This window comes from Oxyura jamaicensis, chromosome Z (assembly GCF_011077185.1).
Source record: "Oxyura jamaicensis isolate SHBP4307 breed ruddy duck chromosome Z, BPBGC_Ojam_1.0, whole genome shotgun sequence".
Taxonomy (NCBI): Eukaryota; Metazoa; Chordata; class Aves; order Anseriformes; family Anatidae; genus Oxyura; species Oxyura jamaicensis.
The window spans coordinates 11,999,511-12,022,290 of record NC_048926.1 but is presented as its reverse complement, the minus strand read 5'-3'; the positions used below and the strand labels follow the sequence as shown (position 1 = coordinate 12,022,290).

The 22,780-nt window shown below is 39.0% G+C and overlaps 1 protein-coding gene and 1 long non-coding RNA gene across 7 annotated transcripts in view; one reads left to right on the top strand and one right to left on the bottom strand.

Annotated features, from left to right (window-relative positions):
• LOC118156567 overlaps positions 1 to 22,780 on the top strand; it is a 754,908-nt gene that overhangs the window by 197,339 nt on the left and 534,789 nt on the right. The gene's annotated exons all lie outside the window — the stretch shown is intronic.
• Positions 1 to 22,780, bottom strand: part of RAI14 (retinoic acid induced 14) — an 87,587-nt gene that overhangs the window by 31,776 nt on the left and 33,031 nt on the right. For all 6 annotated transcript variants that reach the window (XM_035310699.1, XM_035310703.1, XM_035310704.1 and 3 more), the window contains exon 3: positions 6,160 to 6,290. In XM_035310699.1, the coding sequence (XP_035166590.1) occupies positions 6,160 to 6,290 (131 nt within the window). The remainder of the gene's footprint in view (positions 1 to 6,159; positions 6,291 to 22,780) is intronic.

Sequence of the window (22,780 nt, the reverse complement as noted above, 5' to 3'; positions counted from 1 at the left end):
TGGAAAAACAAGTTTTTACACCCAATCTCCCATGGAAACAAACTTTACAAGAAGCTTTGAAATAAGAACCAGACTCAATCTATCTTTTGGCTAACAATAAAACACAGGTAGACATCCCTGTGGTTGTCTTTATTTCATCCTTAATCTGAAACCTAGACATTGTTACCATCTGGACCACCATAAATTGAATACTATGATAAAAGCAAGACAAAAACTATTTTCTGTCAGGGATCTTATCTGGTTATTGGAACATCAATGAACTACATGGTTTGATGGTTGGACTAGATGATCTTGAAGGTCTTTTCCAACCTTAATGATTGTATGATTCTATACATTCCCAGAAAGGTTAGGATCTTCAGGTACCAGATATTTCTAGTAGCAGCTCCCACCCTGGTAAAATTTTCAAAATAAGTAGGAAAGCATACTAGCATCCTATAAGTGTTTGGTCAGTTTCTGGAGATAACATAGTGTACTAGGTCTGGCTGGGATGTTAACTTTCCCTGCAGCAGCCCATACAGTGCTGCGCTCTGCACTTGTAGCTAGAACAGCAGTGGTATCACACCAGTGTTGTGTCTGCTGCTGAGCAGTGCTGGCACAGCATCAGGACTCTCTCTGACCCTCCTAGGGGGTGGGCAAAGAAGTGAGAAAGAAACATCAGCAGGGCAGCTGACCTAACCCAACCAAAGGGATATTCCATACCATATGATGTCACACTCAGCAATAAAAGGTGGAAAAAGGAAGAAGAGGGGAGGGGTGGGCTCTTGTTGCAAAAACGTCTGTCCTCCTCCCCAACACCGGCTATGTGTGTTGAGGCCCTGCTTCAAGGACGTGGTCAAGCATCGCTCATTTGTGGGAAGTAGAGAGTAATTTATTTCCTCTGCACTTCCACATAGCCTTTACTTGTTTTGTTTTGTTATTCCCTTTCCCCCTCCCTCTTTCCCTTTCCCTTTCTTCCCTTTAGTTGAATTGTTTAATTAATAATAATATTTCCTTAATAATATATATAAATATATTTCTCTTTAATTAAATCATCCTTATCTCAACCCGTGAGTTGTTCTTTCCTTTACTTCTTCCCCTCCTCATCTGAGGAGGGGGAGTGAGAGAGCGGTTGTGGTGTTCAGCTGCCTAGCACGGTAAAACCACCACACATCTTCTGTGCAAAAGAAACATCTCCTAGTGGAGACTGCCTCAGTTTCAAAGGTCTTGTGGAGGATTTGTATTATTCTGAATCACCAAAGGGAGGATGCTGTGATTCTTCTTCAAACTCATAGGCACTAGACTCACCTGACAAGGTACTATGATTTTGGAGGTACACTAAATCATTTCTATGGTTTTCTTTCTCAATCAGAACTGTATTATAACTGTAAAATAAATAAGAATAAAAAAAGCTTCCCTTAAGTTAAATACTATTACATAAAAGGAAACAGGGAAACAGTCCCTCTCAAAAAGCATTTAATACCTAACTTACTCTTTGAACAGTGATGTCCTTTGTGCCACTGACCCCACCTCCTAATACAACAAGATCCAAAAGTGAGAAGGAAAAATGAATCCTACACATAAAGGATAAAGTATTTGGGATGGAATATGCTCAAATTTATTTTCAGCTCAGCCTCTGAGGCATGAACATTCTGGTTCAAATGAAAATATATCATTTCTACTGACTGCTATTGACAGTAGTTTTGTGAAAGAGTCCATAGAAAGTGCATTTGTAGAGGTTTCTAAAGCTTTTTTGTACCATTGTCAGACTCATTTTATTAAGCAACAGCTGATTCAATTGCAGTAAAAAAAAAAAATTACAGAGACCTATTGTTTCATTTAATAGCCATAAGCATTTAATTCTAGTTCAGTACCTTGCAAAAACACGCAAACATGGCAGTGATGCACTGGCACACAGACAAAATAACTTCAGGACACGGAAGTGCTGCCATTTATACATTGTGAATCATTTCCAAACTTTTTTCTCCTTCAATAACAACAGCCGCTTCTTTAAATAACAGCCCGTTTGAACACTTGCTCTTGTGGAAAGAGTAGTACATAAATGAATCCTATCCCCTCCTGAAAAGGCCCTCTTTAAAAAGCCTTTTTGTTAGTTTAAGTGGGATTTAAACGATCAACTTCCAATTTGGAAAGCGCCGTTTTGTTGTTTAAGGAAGCTGGACACAAAAAAAAAAAAAAAAAAAAAGAAAAAAAAAAAAAAAAAAAAAAAAAACACCATCTGGCAGAGTAAGACTACAATGGTGGAGTCAGATTTCCAGATAGGTTCTATTACAAATGTGCTTGGCAATAGTCTGTGCACTGTAAGTGGGAACAACAATGGGGCTGTGTCAACTTACGCCAAAGGTGGATTTGCTCCATGGCCTTAAAACTGATTTATTGTTTATAGAAAGGACTGAGTCAGAGACTGTGTGGTGGTGAGGAAAGCCAAGCAAGTCTCAAAAAACTATGTTTTGTTAGTTTGACACCTTTTTTTTTTTTTTTAAGAGGTACTGCTAGAGAGTTAAAAACTCCTGATGAAAATCTGTAAATACAAGCTCAAAGCAATTTATTGATACCTCATTAATTTAAACTTGTGTATTTTGTTGCACGTGGGCAAGCCACAGAGAAAAGAATCTATAGGACAGAGGCAAAAGAGGACACAGCCCAAATTTAGACAATTATATCCAAACCCAAGCCAGAAGTGGAGCACACCTGAGCAGGACTCAGTAGAATGACCCATGCAGTACTCCACAGCACAGATGCAGAAAACCCTAAGCTCTTGTCTCTGTGCCTCTCACTTCAAGGATTTTATCTTAAGAAGCCATTTGATTATAAAACAAAAATTTGGAAGAACACCCTTAAGCATAAAAAATTAACTCTTCTCCAGCTTTTGATTAAAATAATTATTAAAAGTTTAAAATAATTATTAAAAGGTGTGCTTCAAATAAAATACAAGCAATATCGAAAATCTTGTTTGAAGAGTTATTAAGAAAAGGACTGAAAAAGAAAAGACCTTAATAGAAGCATGTCACACCTTAAGAGAACGGACAACAGGCCTATCAAACCTGTACTGCAACATGTAATTGTTTCTCCTTTTGTGCTTTCAAGCACATTCTGAAGTTTTAATCACATTATGCAAGTTGTTATATAATTGAATCCATCATGTTTTTCAACTCACCTTCAGCCTAATTATACAAACAAATGTATCGATGCATACTCACAAGGATCAATAGACCACTCATCCAGAAAGTGTCCTTCCCGCATAGCACTGCAGACTGCTTTCTAACTAACTAGTGGCATTTGCATATGATCGTAGCCAGTTGTCCCCGTAAGATCTGTCCAGATTGGTCTTTCCCAGCATGAGTATTCCATGCTTCAGGTGAGGCAGCTGCCAAATTAGTACCATGCTGCTGAGGAACACTACCAGAACTCAGTGCTGGGTTGCTGCTGGGTCTATGCTTGTAAGCAGAGTTTGAAAAATAGCTGTGATAGGCACCCACAATTCACTACACAAGTACGAAGCCCTGACATCACACTGCAAACATAGGAGAGACAAGCCTACCAGTATGGAAGTGATGGCTGTGCTTCATTTTTCATTTGATAACATTGCTTAGGCAACAGTAGTTTGGTGTTAGAGCCTGCATGCATACATGTACACACAGAGGCACACACACAAACAAAAGAAAGACTGAAGTGGGGAAAACGTAAACAAGACATTGCCCACTATTAAAAGCCATAATAGGGTCACGATAGTCCTTGGTAGCTAGATCTCTCCAGATCTGTGTCATGGCTTCTACAACTGTCCGTATCTATCTTTCAAAACTGGGGCAGAAATAACCTGAGTAGACTGCTGAGTTTACCAAAGCACCTGAAACAGAATGAGAGTTGACACACTGTATTTCTGTAGCACACCAGTGGTGGTTTCCTTTGCTCTCAAGTTTTCTTTTAAACCACTACACTGAACAATAATTAGCACCATAAACTAGCAAAAACAGAGATCTTCACAGCACTAATTCACACATCCTAAGAAATTAAAAGTAGTTGTATCTGCGTCAGTTGCAGCTGCATCATTACTATAAATGTAAGATCATCAACTTCTTTGCAGTTGCAAATAATGAAAGAAAGTAAGTTTTGAAATTTCTCCATGTGAAGATGAAAATCATTGCACCAGATCCTTACAGTTATAATGCCCTTCCTAGAGTCATGAGGCCTGTGTGTATTTAATAATTTTAGCCTTGCGTAGATCCCTAGAAAAATTCAAAGTATCAAATTATATGTCAAACCTGCAAAATACTGTTCTTACACTGGAAACAGTCCACCTTAAGAATCTAGCTCTGTAGTTACGTTGACTAGAAAAATGCAAGATGCTAGACATATCTTTAATTTAGAGGCTTCAATAGAAGTCATGCTTTGATTACGTCTGATTCTCCATTTCAAAAGAAAAATATGTGCATGCAAATTTTAAAAATTAAAATCATATTGAAGTGTGGAAAAAGCCCATCTAAAATTATTAAGAGGACATGGAGTTCTGCAGTAAGAAGCTGCAGGTCATTTATGTACTGGGTCTGGCTGGGATGTTAACTTTCCCTGCAGCAGCCCATACAGTGCTGCGCTCTGCACTTGTAGCTAGAACAGCAGTGGTATCACACCAGTGTTGTGTCTGCTGCTGAGCAGTGCTGGCACAGCATCAGGACTCTCTCTGACCCTCCTAGGGGGTGGGCAAAGAAGTGAGAAAGAAACATCAGCAGGGCAGCTGACCTAACCCAACCAAAGGGATATTCCATACCATATGATGTCACACTCAGCAATAAAAGGTGGAAAAAGGAAGAAGAGGGGAGGGGTGGGCTCTTGTTGCAAAAACGTCTGTCCTCCTCCCCAACACCGGCTACGTGCATTGAGGCCCTGCTTCAAGGACATGGTCAAGCATCGCTCATTTGTGGGAAGTAGAGAGTAATTTATTTCCTCTGCGCTTCCACATATCCTTTACTTGTTCTGTTATTCCATTTCCCCCTCCCTTTTCCCCTTTCCCTTTTTTCCCTTTAGTTGAATTGTTTAATTAATAATAATATTTCCTTAATTATCTATCTATCTATCTATATATATCTTTAATTAAATTATCCTTATCTCAACCCGTGAGTTGTTCTTTCCTTTACTTCTTCCCCTCCTCATCTGAGGAGGGGGAGTGAGAGAGCAGTTGTGGTATTCAGCTGCCTAGCACGGTAAAACCACCACAATTCATTATGAATCACTGCCAGTCTCCTCAGATGCAGAACAGAAATATAGCAGATGTAGAAAACTGAGACAGACCAAGCAAGAAGCAGATCATGACTCAACAAATAATCCAGGAGGTAATTCATCGGAACTTATTATTTGGTATAAACAGCCTTTTTCTATCTATCCCAAGACTAGAAACTGTTTTCCTTGCTCCCCAGCTATCCACAATTTTACAAAGGCTTTGGTTTTCTCATGGGATGCTTGTTTTTCATTTATCCATTTAATCGTCTTCCAATGCCTTAAGAAAAAAAGTTTAAGGATAGCAATCCCATGTTGTAACTTTCTTACTGGAATCTTTTGTCTTCAACAATTCAGCATGTTCACATGAGAATAAGAATAGAAGAGGAAAACGTTACAATGATTCTCAATGAAATATACTGAGACTATGAAAGGAATCTCGTTCACTCAAAACTTTCACTGTCCAGTTTCAATCACAACAAGGAGGAGTTGCACGAGCCATTATCATCTGCAAGAGTTTAAAACCCTCATCACCATAAATTTTTGTTTCTAACGGGTAGTTAGAACTGAAGATAATTTCAGTTGTGTATTGTTAAACTGATGTCCATGGGAAAAAATAGCCCCACAGATTAATGCCTTTTGGAGTGTGCAATCTGTAGAGTGTCATGAAATTCCTGAGTCCCAAAATATCCTGTCCTAAAATGGCACGAGTCTGCCCAGCAGACTAGCTTCGAGTTACCTCAATAGGTTTCTGATTACAAAATGGAATTTTAAATGTAAAATTATAAATACAGACCATCAGAAAGAAGCTTTCCAAAATATATCGTGCTTCAGGTGAAAATACGTTCATTTTCAGGACAGTCCCTGGTGCTTAATTACTGTAAGTCTCATGGACATGGCTGTTTTTTTCTCCTCTATTACATTTAAATCACAAGATTAAGTTAGACTTACGCAGTTTTGCCCTCACTATCTTGTTTGGTGGCACTGGCTCCCTTTTTACCCAACAATGAAGCCACTTTTTCAGGATCACCATTCTCCACTGCTTGCAGTAGCCGATCATCATTCTTATTCCACTCATTGGTCTAGAGTAAAAGAAGAAGGGAGAAACATTATTAGTACTAGTGCCCAAGCTTCCCGGAATGATCCTACACATATCTGGCACATTTGGAAGCTGAAACAAAAGCCCAAAACAAAGAAAAGACACAGAGAAAGGTATATAAAATAAAGTTGCAATCCATGTAGCACAGGCTCCCAAGAACTCAATGGTTCAAGAAAGTACCCAAGTAATCACTGAAGATGACCTCTGACATAGAAACTCTATAGAAGAGCTGTGCAAATATAAACCCATTTGTTCTTACTGTGTTTAAAAGAGTTCTCCTCAACTTGCCTAGAAACAGGATAGTCCTAGTTTCTCTTTTGGAGATGCACTGGCCCGATGAGACAGACCTTCATCACATACATTATGTGGATAAGCAATGAGCTGTCTCAGCTGATTCACACCCCACCTTATCAATCCAAGTCAATCAAAATTTTCCATATTCAAGGCTTTCCCCAACTCACTGTTTAACAGGAGAGATTAACGGGTTAAGATTCTTCCCTTTGCTGACTGTAATTAGTTTTATTGAGCTTTTATACCCACCGTGTTTGCCTTTAAAACAAAGGAATCAACCCGAGATAGACAGTACATCCATATAACTGCTGAAGGCAAAACATGACCACCATATATTTAAACCTTTCCAAACATAATCCACTATGTCTTTTTAATCATTCTCATCAGCTGAATTAATGAAAGGACACCACTTCCTAATGTGATGATCCCCCCTCCCATTCCCAGTTCTCATGGCAGGGCCTATTTCCTCTATCAGATCTCCAACCAGGATCTAGCAAGTTACTAAGAAAACAGAGTAAACTTTTGTATCCCATGTAATTACAGCAAAAAAAAAAGCTCTGAAAATGAGTGAAAAGTTGCACCTATGCTTTCTAGCTTGGACTCACAACAAGGCACAGTCTTCAGTAAGAGATCTAGTTCACATCCAATTAAAAGCTGCTTTTGGATTAGCTTGAAACCCTGCTACACTCAGGAGAGCATCTTCAACAGATTATGGCTTTCTCTTTGACATCAGTCAGCTCATCTCTGGCATGACTGTCTGTCTATTCAACAGCACTGGATTTCTACACAAACAGTTTTGGCAAAGACTATATTCCTATTAATATGCTCCTTGAGAAATATTCAGCTTGAAGAGCACTTTGTTCTGACACTTTGAACAGACTTTTTTTTTTTTTTTTTTTTTTTGCTGTTAGCTGAACAAAATGTTTGATACTTTTCCGTCTGGACTCGTGAGAAAATATGTACGAAGTGCACGCTGATACAAATCAACTCTCCAAGCTCTGCACATCCTGAAAAGCAGAAGGGGAAGAAAGTCTTCCACCTTGCTGGTTGTTTAAAAAATTAGATTAAAAAATAAAACAAACACATATTAGGATGAGAATGCAGTCCAAGCAGGGAAGTAGTAGTTGAAAGAACAACACCTGAAACAAGAGTATGAATGACAGCTCTACCAAAGGAGAAGGCATGCAGAAGACAAAGAACAAACACAGTCTGATGGCAGTATTTTGACTGGTGGGTAGATGCACATCAAGCAGTTTGTGTTCTTTATTCTTACACCACTGGAATAAACCTCTGTAGTTTCCAGAGCATTAGTTACATCTGCAAAAAATGATGTTTCCCCTAGCAATATTTATACTCCATGGTAATGAGTGCCCTTCCAAGCAGCAAGCTCCACCTAAAATGAAACTCATTGCATATTCTTCATTTGGGGATTTTCATGCTTTTAAAGGGAGCCTACTATTAAAAACAGATGCTAAAAGAAGTATATTACTATTAAATAAAATACTTTAAAATTAACATGGTTTGTCAGCATATTATGCCTTTTGTTTTGGACTTTATCCTGTTTCTAAGTTTGTTTGTTTTATTATTATGCAGTCTTATGAGATAGCTAAATATAAGCTATTTGATCAATCACCCACAAATCACCAAAATTTAATGCAAAGCATTAGTAGCACCCAACTCCTACACAAATTATTTATTTATTTAATCCTGGAAAAGAAAAGAGGAGATAGCAGGTAACATGATTATCTAAACACACACACATCTAACCTAATACTCACCTGCACTTTGAAAAAGAAATGCAATACCTAATTTAAGATTTTCTCATGACCTGAAATAACCAGTTTACTACTGAAACATGAAACTGAGTAAACTACAGGAAAACGTAAAGATTAATGCTTGCAGAAAATCCATAGCAGAACAGCTTTCAGCAGGGCATTCACTTTTTTAGTGCAAAAATGACCATGTCTTCCAGAAGTAGTTGCATGGGTATTTCTTTAATATTCAGCTATTAAACTGAAAAAAAAAATGGCATATAATCCTATACCCAGTATTCTGGTATAAGCATGCAAGTACGCTAATGCCAAGCCCCAGGTTTAAGAAAGACGCCTATTTCCCTCTGGACAGGCTGCTTTGATAACCATATCCCTGTCTGTAGTTACACTGTCATTAACATTCCAGAGCCAAGAGAAACCAACACAGCCAGGTCCCAAATTATGCCTCAGTATTTATATAGCGTGGAAGCAGCACCTGGGAGATTTAACATTGAATGGCAGAGCCTGGAGCATTCTGAAAGCGATTCTAATGTTGCGCAATGATGCCATGTTCATGCCAAAAGCAAAATATTTTATGACATATGGTATTAGTCTCTTAAAAGAGCAGAAACTTTATTTCATTTTTACTGTAGTTTCCAACCATACTTGTTTTGATTAAAAAAAACAAACACACACAGCTAGAAGAAGATTTAACAGTGCCTCATTTCAACAAATGCTTCCTATTTATCTGTACCACTAAACAGAATCCCTCGTCTCTATGAATTAAACAGACCCAAACTTGGACAAGCTGTTAGGTAAAGCGGTCTCTCCTGAGGACCCTGAAAAGAGTCCATTATATCAGATCCATCTCAGTGTCAAGGAAAGGCTGTCAGTGTACATTTCCTTGTTTTTCATGCAAAGATATTAATTCTTTTTCCTGTTCAGAGGACAGCCATAGAGGATGGAGGCTAGGGCAGGAAGTTCTGTATTTGGTAATCATTTTAGACACCCCTCTTTTCAGAGTGCTACTTATGTATTTAATTAGTACCCCTTCTTCTAAGCACTATGACTCAGAGTTGTTAAGGGAATTAATAATATTAGAGACTGTCAGATACCTAATCAGCTTACATTCGTTTTTCCAATTGCACGTTTTCAGATTTCCTTAGTGATTCTATAACTTCTTTAATATTACCATATCAGCTCTTTTGTTTTTCTCCTGGAATACAAAAGTATGCATGTAGTTTCTCTTTACCACTGCGTAGCAGAGTTATGCTCATTTAAAAATTAAAATAGCTGTGTTCTATGCAAGATGCTTAAAGTCATCATGCTGTATTGCCCATATAAAAGTTATGCATCTTTCCATTAAAGCAATAAGGATTCCATTCTAGGGTATCAATAAACATGTCACTATTGTAAATGAAAGGCCCATTTTCTATTCAAGCTCTCTTATACACATTTAACAGAATTATATACATTTAACTATAATGTGAGTTACATAAATCTATTTATAGACCTCATTTTTTTCTGCAAAATAAAATCAGGGATACATTTGTCCACATAAACAAACAACCATGCAGACATCAACTGTTGCTTAAGTATTCCTCTGCTATGATTCAACTGCTTTTTCTTCTTCTGTAGACTCAAATCAGCAGCATTGTACAATGAATGCATTCCAGAAGTTAAAGGTAGAGCTAATGAAGGCCTACAGCAGGCTTTCAAAAACAGCTGTTCCTGTAGGAAATTGTAGCCCTACTATCCAAAAAAAAAAAAAAAAAAAAGAGAGAGAGAGAAGGAAAAAAAAGAAAAAGGAAAAAGAAAAAACATTAGGAACCCACACACTAGAAGGAAAGAGAATATGTACCGAGAAACACAGTGTCCCCTGCCCAGGGTTGGAAGCAAGTTGGAGGCATTTAAGTCAGTGAGGCTTTCACAGTGGTGCCTCATGTTATCAACAACTGCACAGCCACTGGTGCACAGAGCAGACCAGAAAATACAGAACCCTCAACAGAGGCAGCTGTGCTGCATTACACAGAATTTCTAGTTCTCTTATAATATTAGCCTGGTTTTGGCCCAACAAGTCACACAAATAACCACCAAAGACTTGGAAGATAACTTCTGTCAGTACAATACAAAATACAGCAACTACTATTGCTCAGTAAATGTTTCTAAAAGCCACCTCAAGCTGCCATTTATTGTGCAGCACCAGCATTTGTTTGTCTAGGACAATGTGCACATGGGAGACGGATGCTTTTTGACCAAGAGCACTGGAAGGACCAAGGCAGCCAGCATAACTAGAGACCTTAACTTCTTAAAACCTCTGCATTGAGCTTCTGCCACTGCAACCCCACAAACCATCCCATTCCACTTATCCAGGGAGCCCAAATATTTCTGTAAGGCTCTTTTGTTCAGCTGCCCCACATCCTGCCTGCTCTATCGCAGGGCTCGCTCAGCACCAACTCCTTGCTTTTATCCACACCCACCGACACAACTTGCACATTTCAGCCAGGCAGCACTGACAGCACCAAGCAGCAAACAGCCCCTGGGAAGTTTCAGTCCTGTCACCGCCACTCTTTCAGGTAGCATAAATGGACGCTTCCTGTTCTGTCAGAGATGCCTAGACATGCATTGTTCTGAGCAAGCCCATGTAGGGCACGAGCTCAAGGTTAACACAGAATAGCAGCAGTGTCTCTTGAGCATAGCATCAGAGCAACAAAAATGTAATATTCAAGCAGTTAAGCAGATACTTTTCATCAGCATTAAAGCCAAAGGGGATTTTTTTTGTTTGTTTGAAGAGTGTTGCAAATATGCAAATTAGCCAATTGAGTAACCTGTACAGCACGACACATGGTGCTGCATGCAAATAAAAAACTGAGCAGCTCAGCATGAAGGCAAACACATGCATGTAATTAAGTTGGCAGAATCAGCACGGAAAAGACTGTACATGTGGGGTTTCTTTATCCCTTCCTCAGCAAGCACAAGTCCCTCCAAGACAATTAACATTCTGCAATAACAATGGTTTGTAAACACATGCAAAACTCAGCTGATGAAACACACATTTCAGCTTCATATAAACAAAATCAGTATTCCACATTGTACTTCTTCAGTTGCTTTTTCCCCCAGTTGAATTTTTAAGTATCAGCACACTGTTCAGCTTAGGAACATTTTTAGGAACCATACAAAGAAGTTGGCAGGACACAGCTAGCCAAGCTCAGGAGGGAAAGCCACTCCTGCACACAGCACTGTCAGATCAAGGTTAATTGAGTGAGGCAGAAGGCAGGAGGAAACTTATTGACTTGATTTATACTATCAATTTATGATTACTTATTAAAAGGGCATAGTACTGAAGCCAAAAGTAGAGTGCGGGCAGTACCTTCAATGATAATGTTCAGGAGAGGTATAGCTGTCCCAGCCGCAGCTTCATCAGCCACAGACACATTGTTTCTTCTGCAAATCTAAAGACTATCAGTATTTGCAGCCATTGAATCAAGGAGTTATTACATGGGGCAGGAGCTGCCCATTATAAATCCTTTGCCATTGGGATCACACAGAGTATGTTTAGATGGCAATTTATTTTGAGTCCAAAGATAAACCTTCATGTTGAAACCTTTTCTTCCCTAGCTAAAACAGCTAAAGCAAGCTTTAAGCATTGTTTTGTTCCTCTGACGCAAAGTGAACATTTTCCTTTCCAGAAGAAAAGCTCAATAATTTAAAAAATGTTTAAGAAAGATACTTAACTTCCTTCATGACCACATCAGGATATTAAACCTCAATTGTCTTGAGATTATCAGTAAATGTCATGCAAAAAATGACTACATACAACTAGAAGTGATAGTTCTACTTAGCACTTGTACACAGGGTTTCCCATTTGCAAAGACCTGAGCAAACATTAACTGGACAACAACTGTGTTTCTTTATCTTTGGCATGCAGCCTACAGGAGATGGTTTAAGTGACCTTGCATTGTTGCAAACCTACTGGACGCAAAGTTATGTTATCTCCGCTGAAATCAGAACTGCAGGGAAGCCAGGAGTAGCAAATTGAAATTCCTGATAACTTCAAACTCAGCAACTTGCTGTCTGAAAAGGAAAGGAATACTTAAGGACTGCCATGCAATTGTTTGTGAAGCCAAAGACGCTGAACACCACTGGATCACAAGGTCATCCACGAAAGTCTGCGTGTGCTAGACTTCCCAAGAGAGACTTAAAAACAAGAACAATCCTATTGTAGGGAATGCATTTGCTAGACAAAACATCCCTCAAAGTTAAAACAACAGATGATGGCTTTTCTCAAAAGAATGGCTTATCTGAGAACATTTAACCCAGGAGTCAGTGATAAGCGGGTAAGTACCCTATACCTTTCCCAGCCCTCCATCCCCAACACTGAATTGGCCACTACCAAACTCACGTGGTGCAGTGGAAGTCTCCTTCACAGAGTGGCAAAATGTTGTTCAACTTATCAGCAACAGCTTGTCCAAGTCTCTTGCAGCAGCTCCCAGGACATTTGGAGCTTAGCATATGCCAGAAGCTGCTGCTTCCAAGGCCCCTTTCAGCTGCTGTGGCTCCAGCTCTTTCCTGTACCTTTCAAAACCTGCCCAGGGGCCATGTATGTCACCAGTGCCACCGCAAGCTGACCTCTGCTGCACTGCACTCCACCGAGGCAGTGCCCTGAACAACTGTGCCAAATGATGCTATGTTCATTAACTTTACCACAAATAAGGTCCTGACCTCCAATTAAGTTGTCAAAAAAGTAAAGTGTGACAACGGCTTTGAAAGTAATTCTTAGCGATACTATCTATATGTTACTAATTGCTACACCAGAAAGTCTTTTCCAGCTTCTCTTGTCCACCCATGTTCCCTACTTGAGGTGACTGGCAGCTGGTAGCATTAATTATATTTATATAAGCAGATGAAGCATTTCTTTAAAGGTGGAAACACCAGCAGCAATGCAAGTAACCTGTGAATATTCTACAATAAAAAGTGTTCATCCATTGTTCTCCTCTTACTCCTTGTACTACTCTGCTTTGTTGGAATGACTGCCTATACAACATGCACAAGGCCTGTTTAATACTGGAGACTGTATTTGTGTCAGAGCATAAATTCAATTTGAGAAGTAGATAAAAACCACCAAGGGGATGGCAGGAAGCAGTTGGAGTGCATGAACCAGCAACGTTAACAAAAGACTAATGGTAGCTTGTCAGTAAACCTTGATAATTACGCATTCATTGGGTAGCTTCTGCAGATAAAGAAGTGATTATTATCCAAGCAAACCATTTTTTCTTGCTGAACCCCAGAATAATACAACTGAACTGCAAGTCACTCAGCAGGGCACTTTTATCAGCCAGTAGGACTGCCTGGAAAATCTCCAGGCGAAGAGGCACTACAAACTGTGAAATGAAAGGGTCTTTTACCAGCAGAGAACAGGAAAGATGACCCGACTGAAATGGCCATCTGAAACTGCAAGTTTGTGAAGGGGAAGGAATAAGAAACAGAGATGTTGTTGAGAAAAAGTTAGTGTGGTCTTTGCTTAAATCATGACTTACAATTTGCAGCTGGCTGTGAGCTGTGCTCCAAGAATGCTCAAGAGGGTAATGAAAATGAAAAAAAAAATCATTGAAGTTTGCTGTTTAGCTGAGATAATTGTATATCCTATTGTTAATTTCTTGTTAGTTTTGACAAATTTATACACAGAGTAGCCATAAGGTCAGTGTATGAAATATGCACAATTAATAATGCAGAAATCAGTATGTGCACAATTAATAATGCAAGAATCAGTGGCTCTTCATAGCTTAACTGTGAGATTTCATTTCTGTAACAGTAAGACAGTGAAGAGGTTGAGCCCAGAAACTCTGCAAGAGAGGCCAAGAGAGTGACACAGTCCAGCCAAACCAGATCAGGGAAATGGCTGGCCCACATCTAGTAAGCCTAGCAGCACACGGTGGAATTCTAAGCAAGCTGGGAGGCACACAACTTACAAGTGCTGCTCATTTCACTTCCTAGCAAAGGCCACGATGTATTTTTCCTTCCGATACCACTTAAATGCCTTTTAACAACATAAAGGAAATCAATCTCCGCATTTGAGGAACAGCAAGATTTCCTGCTAATGCTACATCTAGGCACATCAGGTCTTTTATTTTCTTTTAAGCAATTACTGTTTTCAAGTAACCAATTACTTTCCAGTGGAGATAAAGGACAAGTGATGTGCAAAAAGCTCGTTTTGTTCTAACGTCTAGCATGTGGTAAGTAAAACTACATCGAAATCATCAGTAACATATAGCCAGAACACTGGCAATATGTGGAACTACTGCCCATTATTTATCACCTCATATCACCAATATAGCAACTGGGTATTTATCTTTACTTTCACATAGGGAAGGATGTAGCAGTAACCACACCACATGCATTCTTGGCTTTACTTTCTTCTGTCTTACAGAAAATTAATTGTGGATATTCTTATAAATAAAACAATGTTTATCTTAACACAGTAAAAAAAACATGAGGGATCTTGAAAAAAAAAAAAAAGTCAAATCAATCCTCTTTGAAGTGATCATCTCCCACCGTTCTGCCTTTTCCCATAGCTTTAAAGATTTGAGCTGCAGTGAACATGAACTCAGATTATTGTTGCTCTCATCTTGTAGCCATTCAGTAAATGTTACTAAAACCAAAATACAACTAATAGACTGCTGTTTACTGCCAAGCACATGGAAGTTCCTCAAAAAAAAAAAATCCATGGGGTATCAGAACACACACTTAAAGAAAACGCCTCTCCAATTGTTACTCAAAGACCACAGAGAAACCTCAGGTCTTCCTTATGCTTTAAAAATAATAAAATCCATAAACAAAACTGATTTTCAGCATTACAGGCCCGGTGTAGACTGCTTTCTAACAGTTTTAAGACTGAAGAACTACTGAATCCACAGATTTTAGCTAAATATCAAGGTCAAATTGCAACTCACACTAAGGACATTCAGTCTTTCAAGCCTTCAGGATTTCTGTTCCACGACTGCTTCATACTCAGTTGGGAAAAAGAAATTGTGAGATTTAAAGTGAAATCGGCTGGGCAATCTAATCTCACTTTTTATCTGCTAAGTATTTTTCAGTGATAAACAGGCTACAGGATACAGGGACACTGCCAACTATCTGCAAGCAAAGCTTGTTTTGTTTGTTCAGCTATTGTGTTGACTATCTTGCATTCTGCAATACTGTGCTAGACACAATGGTCTCTAAGGACCAGAGTGTGCCTAATGACCAGGACACAGTTCTAAACTTTCTGGAGTTGAGACAGTGATCGGAACAGCCTGTCAGCTTTCAACATCCAATGCTGTACACATACCACTTCCTTAATGGAATTGTTTCTACATTCAGCACCACCTATATTTTGGTTAGTATCTGAGCTGACTACATCTATTCGGATGTTTAGTAACATCTTTCAGGTTCTGTTTATGAGTGAATTTAGCAGAGGCAACCAATGCTTGACGCATATTCCTGCTTCCAGATGGCAAAAAGACATCTATCATGCTGGAACATGCTCAACTGCAACATTACCTCACTTGCTAGGACTGGCACTTTGTAGACCCATGACTCCGTGTTTCCTCCTGCCTACTGCTGAACCTCTCCAACCATTGTTCTTGCCACTTCTACATAGAGATGATTTTTTGCTAGTTTTAGGGCTGTTACCCTTTTTTCCTCTCTGTTATTCTGTAAAGGGGAACAGAGAAACAAAGGCTAATTGTGAAGTCTGCAGACGAGGAAAAAAATCTTCAATACTAAACAGAATCACACAGTCAAGAGTCACATGAACTGTCTACATGATACCAACAGCTTGCAGTGAAAGCTGTTTCCATTGTTTTCATTTTGTTTTCCTGCTAGCAAGACTGCAGTAGATTACTTGACAAAACTCTACCATCTTAATATCATCCAAATGTACCAGAAAACATCATAAATGGTTGCTTTAAAAAACAGCTCACACTATCTTTGGTACCTTTTAAACTGCCGTTGTAGGAAGCAGTACAATTTCAAAATTCATAACAAAATTTATATTAAAAATCTCAAAATTATTCAGCATAGAAAAACAGTCTATTTATAGCTGAATTTGCCCTTCTTGTAATGGACATATTCACTGTTACTGGGTTATAGCCTTCTATTCTGAAACCCAAGACACAGCCAAACAAAACACAGTGCACGCATAGAAACAAATCCCTATGCCAAGAAGTTATTTTGTTTGGAGTCTTTAAGAGCTCAGCTCAATCTCTAAAAGCACTTCATGGCTACAAAAGACTGCAAAAATGTTTCACTGTCTGTCTGATCTTCAATAGGCCACTGACAGATACTTGTGTCATGGATTGACCTCTAGGTCTAATAGTTGTCAGGTCTCCAAAATCAAATATTAAAGCAGCTAAGCTTTGCTTGCTGCTTTAACTTCCATGGGTGCAATGAAGGATAATCTGAGAGTCACAGGGAAGTTACACCTAGAATTCTTTCCAAATTTCTCAAGTCCTACTGGGAATATAAGCAATTATTTTTGCATGAAAACAAAATCCAGTTCAACAGCTAGAGAAGAGTATGTGAGATTTCACACCACCACATCTTCCCACGTTGTTTATCCTCCACATCACGTGCACTGACAATCAGACAAGGCTTTTATGCATCAGATCCTCTGTGCACGGAACATCAACTGCCCACACGTGGCAGGCCTCAAGAGAAAGGAGGGAAAGAGCAGGCAGGCACTCACCCTGTTTCCTTCCCATGGTCCTCATCTGCAGAAGAAGCTCCTTTCTGTACAGAGTTAAAAAAAAAAAACACTCATCTCGCTTATGTGGATTTTCTGTTTGCCAGGCACAGATGGCCTCACCTTTCATCTGATCAGGGCCACAGCTAGCACACCATCTATCAGGCACCATGTGGAAATTGAGCTATTTGCCCCAAGCTAGTGCTGGAGTTTAACACTTGCCTGTTCAAACAGCAATTCAGCCATCTGCTGCTTGCCACAACTGCCCGGATCTGTACTAATGGACCAGTCTACATGCAAAGAACCCTTCGTTCTTATCTAAATATTCGTATCCGCATGAAATTTAGTCGAGCACTAAGTGCTATTTCTACCAAGCTCTTGCTCATTTGGGTAATCTGCATCTCAGTGTACACACTAGGATTAATCACACAAGATGACAGAAATCACAATCTGCGCCTTTTTTATTGTTGTTAAAAAAGATTCACTCAGCTCCTATTAATTAGTCCTAGGCTGAATTATATTGGCATGTCACAGTCTCTTTACTCTTATCAGAGGTAAGTGCTGCCAATGGTTCCACCATGCAGTCTTGATCCTGCTCTGTGAGGAATACTGTTGTTGCATTTAGAAACCTTCCTAGGGCTGTCTAGCTTTTATTGTGATTTCTTCAAAAGCTTCATGCACAGATCCTATATGAACAGAGATCAGCAGCTTAACTACCTAGAGGTTTTCACCTTTCCAGTACAGTCTCAGTGAATTAAATTGCTACAATGAAAAGACACACAAAGCACAAAATCCTTAAGGGCAGAGCAGTCCCAGAGTCTGTGAAGACACAGCACACATTCCCATGTACAGTGAATCTGCTGTTTTATAAGCCCATTTTCCGTCATCAAAACAATCCCTGTTACAGCTAGAACTTCTTCATCAGAGCCCACAGAGGTACTGACATGAGGAAAAAAAAAAAAAGTCTAGTAATAATGCCAATCTTATAAAACATTTCCCTAAAGTCCCCGTTCCCCTTTGATGCTTACAAGTAGAGCAGTCTGACAAACACCCTGAGATATACACACTCCCCACTACATTCTATTTACTCCACAAACTTTTCGGATTGCGACTTCACACCAAGGCTATGCTGGATTCTGTAGAGAGCATCTAATGCAACAACTGTGAATGAATGAAATGCTGAAATGTCTGAAATGCTAATTTCAGACTGCTCCCAAGAACAAATGGCCAGTCAGCAGTAAGTTAATTCTTATTCTCTTCAAAACATGCTTTTTGAATATTTATGTGAGAAGGTAGAGGGGGAGATAAAAGGAGATCAAGCATGTTTAACAGATTCCTAGTCTTCAAGGAAGAAGAGATAACACCTAAGAGCTTTGTGTATCATGAGTAAAATGCAAATAAAGTGTATTTTTTTTTAAGAATTTGCCTTACATACCTTTGGGATTCCCTTCTACTTCAAGAGACATGAAACCCAAATTGACATACAATACAAGCATCCTTTTTGTATCCTCTAACAGCATCTTCAACAGATTCAGTAATAATTGCAAAGGATTGTATAAATAAGCTGAAAACAGGGTAGTTTTCATTGCCAGAAACAGCAGAAAGTTTCCAAATTTTATGGGTTAAAAAAAGCCAATAAATTTAACAGTCTTTTGAAGATGTTAGTGTAATCCTTCCAAAACTGAAGAGAACAGATGACTCAACCATATGGCCAAGTTCCACTAAAATTCTGTCTCGTAATCATAAAACATGATGTAATGTAGCTTGGTCCCAGGAGAAGGAAAGGCGTTAGACATGTGTGACATGCACAAGCATTCCCTGAATCCATCTGGCTAGCTAGTTTGAAAAGGTAATACACAAATAATCATGGTTTTTTAGAAGTCTCCAAGATAAATATTCTCAAATCTTCTCTTGGAAAAGGAATAACTATTGCTCTTCCAATCTAAATCAATGCATCAGCCATTATTGTTACAAACACTGCTCACCTAAACATGTACAGTGAAGTACTTGCTACACCTTTCCACAACAATGCATCTTTTAGAAAGTTTGCCATTATAAACTTTGAAAGCAATCTGTGCTGGATTACTACCTCACTATTAATGAGCATGAGTAGTTTAAAGGACTATATGCAAATCAAAAGAAGCTTCCCTTTTAAAAATATCTAGGGAAGGAGGAAGAATACACATCAGTTAAGAATACATACACACTGAGTGGCAAAGAATATTATCTTCTGCATTACGTAAAGGTTGAATTGAAATAATTGCTAAGAAAAATCAGAGCCATCAGCTCTGACAGGTAAAATACTTTCAAATCATTAATCACCCAGATATACACAACAGAAGTCATCGATACCATCGTAATTCAAGTGTTCTACAATCACCTGGAATTAACAGTGACCACTCAGTACATGGTTCTAACTCTGACCATCATTATATTTAGGACTCTACTTAAGCAGGTATGCACAAATGTCTTAGCATGCAATGTCTAACAGCTCTATAAAAACTCCATTTTTTACAGTGGGTAGTTCAAATCTATCTATGATTTCAGTCCAGGCTACTAGAAAAACAGACCAATTCCAGAAAGAAAAGTAAGGAAAAAGTGACAAGCAGCAGTAGTTTCCTTTCTCAACGGTGACAAAATTTGCAAGGGAATATTACTGGGGGCTGGGATATAGAGACAACCACTCCAAAGCCTTTCTGAAACTACTGTGTTACAATCCCCCCTAGCAGAGACAGGCCCCAAGCAGCCATTACACTGAGCATCCTTTTTCCTATGAACACACACACTTAAACATTAGGGAAAGAGCAGAAACTGATAAGCCAAGTGGTTATACAAGTGACCCATGAAAAAGTTCCAAGCTTCCTGACTCTCCGTCCAACCCCTACCAAATCAAGAAGTGTTAGAAATCAACGTGTAAGCCATAAAGAAAAAAACGATCAGTATGGACTGTACACCAACCATACATCTCTAAAATGCCACTAGAGCTGGAAAAGGTTCAAAACTGCAAATATGATCCAAAATGGCTTCTGTATGAAGAACAAATTTGCCAGGATGCCTCAGTCTCTAAGGTAGATGAGTTAAGGGAGACAGGAAGTCAATAAAATCATCAGTAGCATGGGCAAGATGGATGGGGATCAATGGTTGTCTTTTTTGGTACAATGAGGAAACATCAAACAAAAGTGGGACTAGGTCATAAAAAAAAGAAAGTCAACAGCAGATTTGTAGAACTCCTTTCAAAAGATGTTGCAGTTGCAAGACATCTACGTAGTTTCAAGGAGGAACTGGTCACATATTAGCTAGAAAGACTCAGTAGAGATATTAGGCTAGTGGGACCCTCAATGTGAAACAGTATTGCTATGTTGCTAACAGAAATCTGTCCAACCCTGTCACTTTTTGCATCACATCTCCTATTAGTCCTCCTGCTCTGCAACAGTAGATACACCAGCCTCCCCAGGGCCTTGACCGGGACCAGAACAAGGTCATGCTGGGAACACTGCCCTGGAGAAGAAGCTTGTCACACATGATGACACTGCTTTTCCTCTAGTGAGAAGAAAAGCATAAAGAAAAAAAAAAATCTGCACTGCTACCCCTTGTCTGAACTTCCCTTTACCAACAATCATGCTTCTTGCCCAAACCTCTGTGCTCAAGGAACCTGCATGCTGTAGGTCACTAGCAATCCCTTAACCACTAGTATCCAAATCTGATTAAGAAAAACCAGTAACCTTGAATTCAGCAGGCTAGCTCTGTATCAGCAACCCAACATTTATAAGAAAAATGCAGAACAAAAGTGGCTTAAAGCCACCATATTTGTCCATGATGCCTTAACCACAGAGCATTACCCATGCACAAGCCTGGAATGCTTTTGATTGTATGGTCTTCTTGTACTGCAGCAACCTATTCCTATAATCTTCTGGCAAGAGCTTTTAGTGGTAACTTGAGTCAAGGGTTGAAGTACAAACCAAGGACAGGCTTCAGCCATGCTTGTAAGTCAGGGATTTAATAAAAACCTAAAGACGTATAAAATGATCTTTGTCACATAGGCTGAGATCACACCCACACTATGAAAGAATACAAGTTCAGTGGACTATCATCTTTTATATCAAGCATATTTTACACCATGCCAGTCCAGCTATAGAAATACTGAATTACTTGTTCAACATGTGGCCCTTTTGAAAGTTAGGTATCTTATGTTTGCATCTAAATATGGATTTCAAAAGGAAGCTTTCAAGAACTTGACATGGATGTTAGCAAATTTATTCTTTTAACAGTTGAAGTGTCAATTACAACATATCAGTTCTATTTTATCCTTTTACTACACTATAGTATTTCACAACTGTCCTTCAACTACCTCCAAGAAATCAATATTTAAACATTTTGGCTTGGCTGTTTGAATGGGAAGAGATTGACTAAGCTAAGATAAATTGTCCTCCTGATACTTTTCCAGAAAAGGTTACAGAGAAGATACTACTATTAGTAAAATATGGAAGCAATATTACTATAGTGACTAAACAAAATTTAGTGAAGTGTGAACAGACAAGTCTTCCATAAACCCACCACAAAGCATTGCTATCTGCTTGAGAAAAAACAAAGAGCTCTTCAGCATTTCCAAAGAACTCTATAAGGCTGAGTGACTATGTGCTGGAAAGTGTTTCCTTAGGAGTGAAGAAAGTTTTGGCACACGCACTGCAACGTCACTATAAATTAAACCTCTGTGCTGCAGCTGTCCAAGGCTTTGTACTCAGTCCCTGACACAACACATTGCCTCAGGCTGCTTGCTGCATGCCTGCTCAGCCACTGAACTGGTTTTGCTATGTTCCCCTTTGCAAAACTGGGCTGTTATGCTCACCATGGGCTGGTCACCACCTCTGCCACTTTCTTTCATCACAAATGCTCTAGATGGTACAAGACATCAAATACTGGGGCAAGGCTTCATGACTGCTGGAAGGTTACCTGCAGCCTTCATGGTGTGTTAAAAAGAGCTGGGAGAGTTCCATGCACCAGCTTTTTACACTCGAAATTACAGAATGACATAAGCAATCAACATCAGATATAAGTGACAGAGGAAAAGGAAAATTCCACCCTTCAGGTTCAGATTTGCTTAAAATGCAGGCAACACATTTTAGCAAAAAAAGAAATTTCTGAGAATTATGTTATTTGAAAATAAATCGTAAGTTTTAGATGAGTATTGAGCTTCATGGGTAGCTAGCCACTTTCTGAGCTTTGTTTTATTTTCAAATGCGTCATTCACTTATTTCTATGCCCATGCAAAAAGTTTTCCAAACACTAAATGTCGAACAGGAAAACCGAAGTGGAAAGTGGATGACAGCCAGTTTAACTGAGCTTTATCAACACGCTCCATACATCCTGACACACTATACACACTCTGAATTACCGCAAGCGCTATAACCAGTCATGCCAGTGCTATTTTAAGAGAAGTCATATTTTGCAAATAAAAACGATAGAATTTCAATAAAGTACAAAATAACATACTGTGTTGTTTATGATCCATATGTTGTTTGCATGAGACTGTAACATGCAATAAAAGAGCAATAAAAAAATAACCCATGCACATCTGTAGACCTAGAAAAATTAGGTGCTGTAGGGCAACACTTTAATGATTTTAAACCATCAAATGACTGTTGAAGAAATATATATATTTAGTAGGGGGAAAGAGAGGGGGAAAGAGAGGGGGAAAGAGAGGGGGAAAGA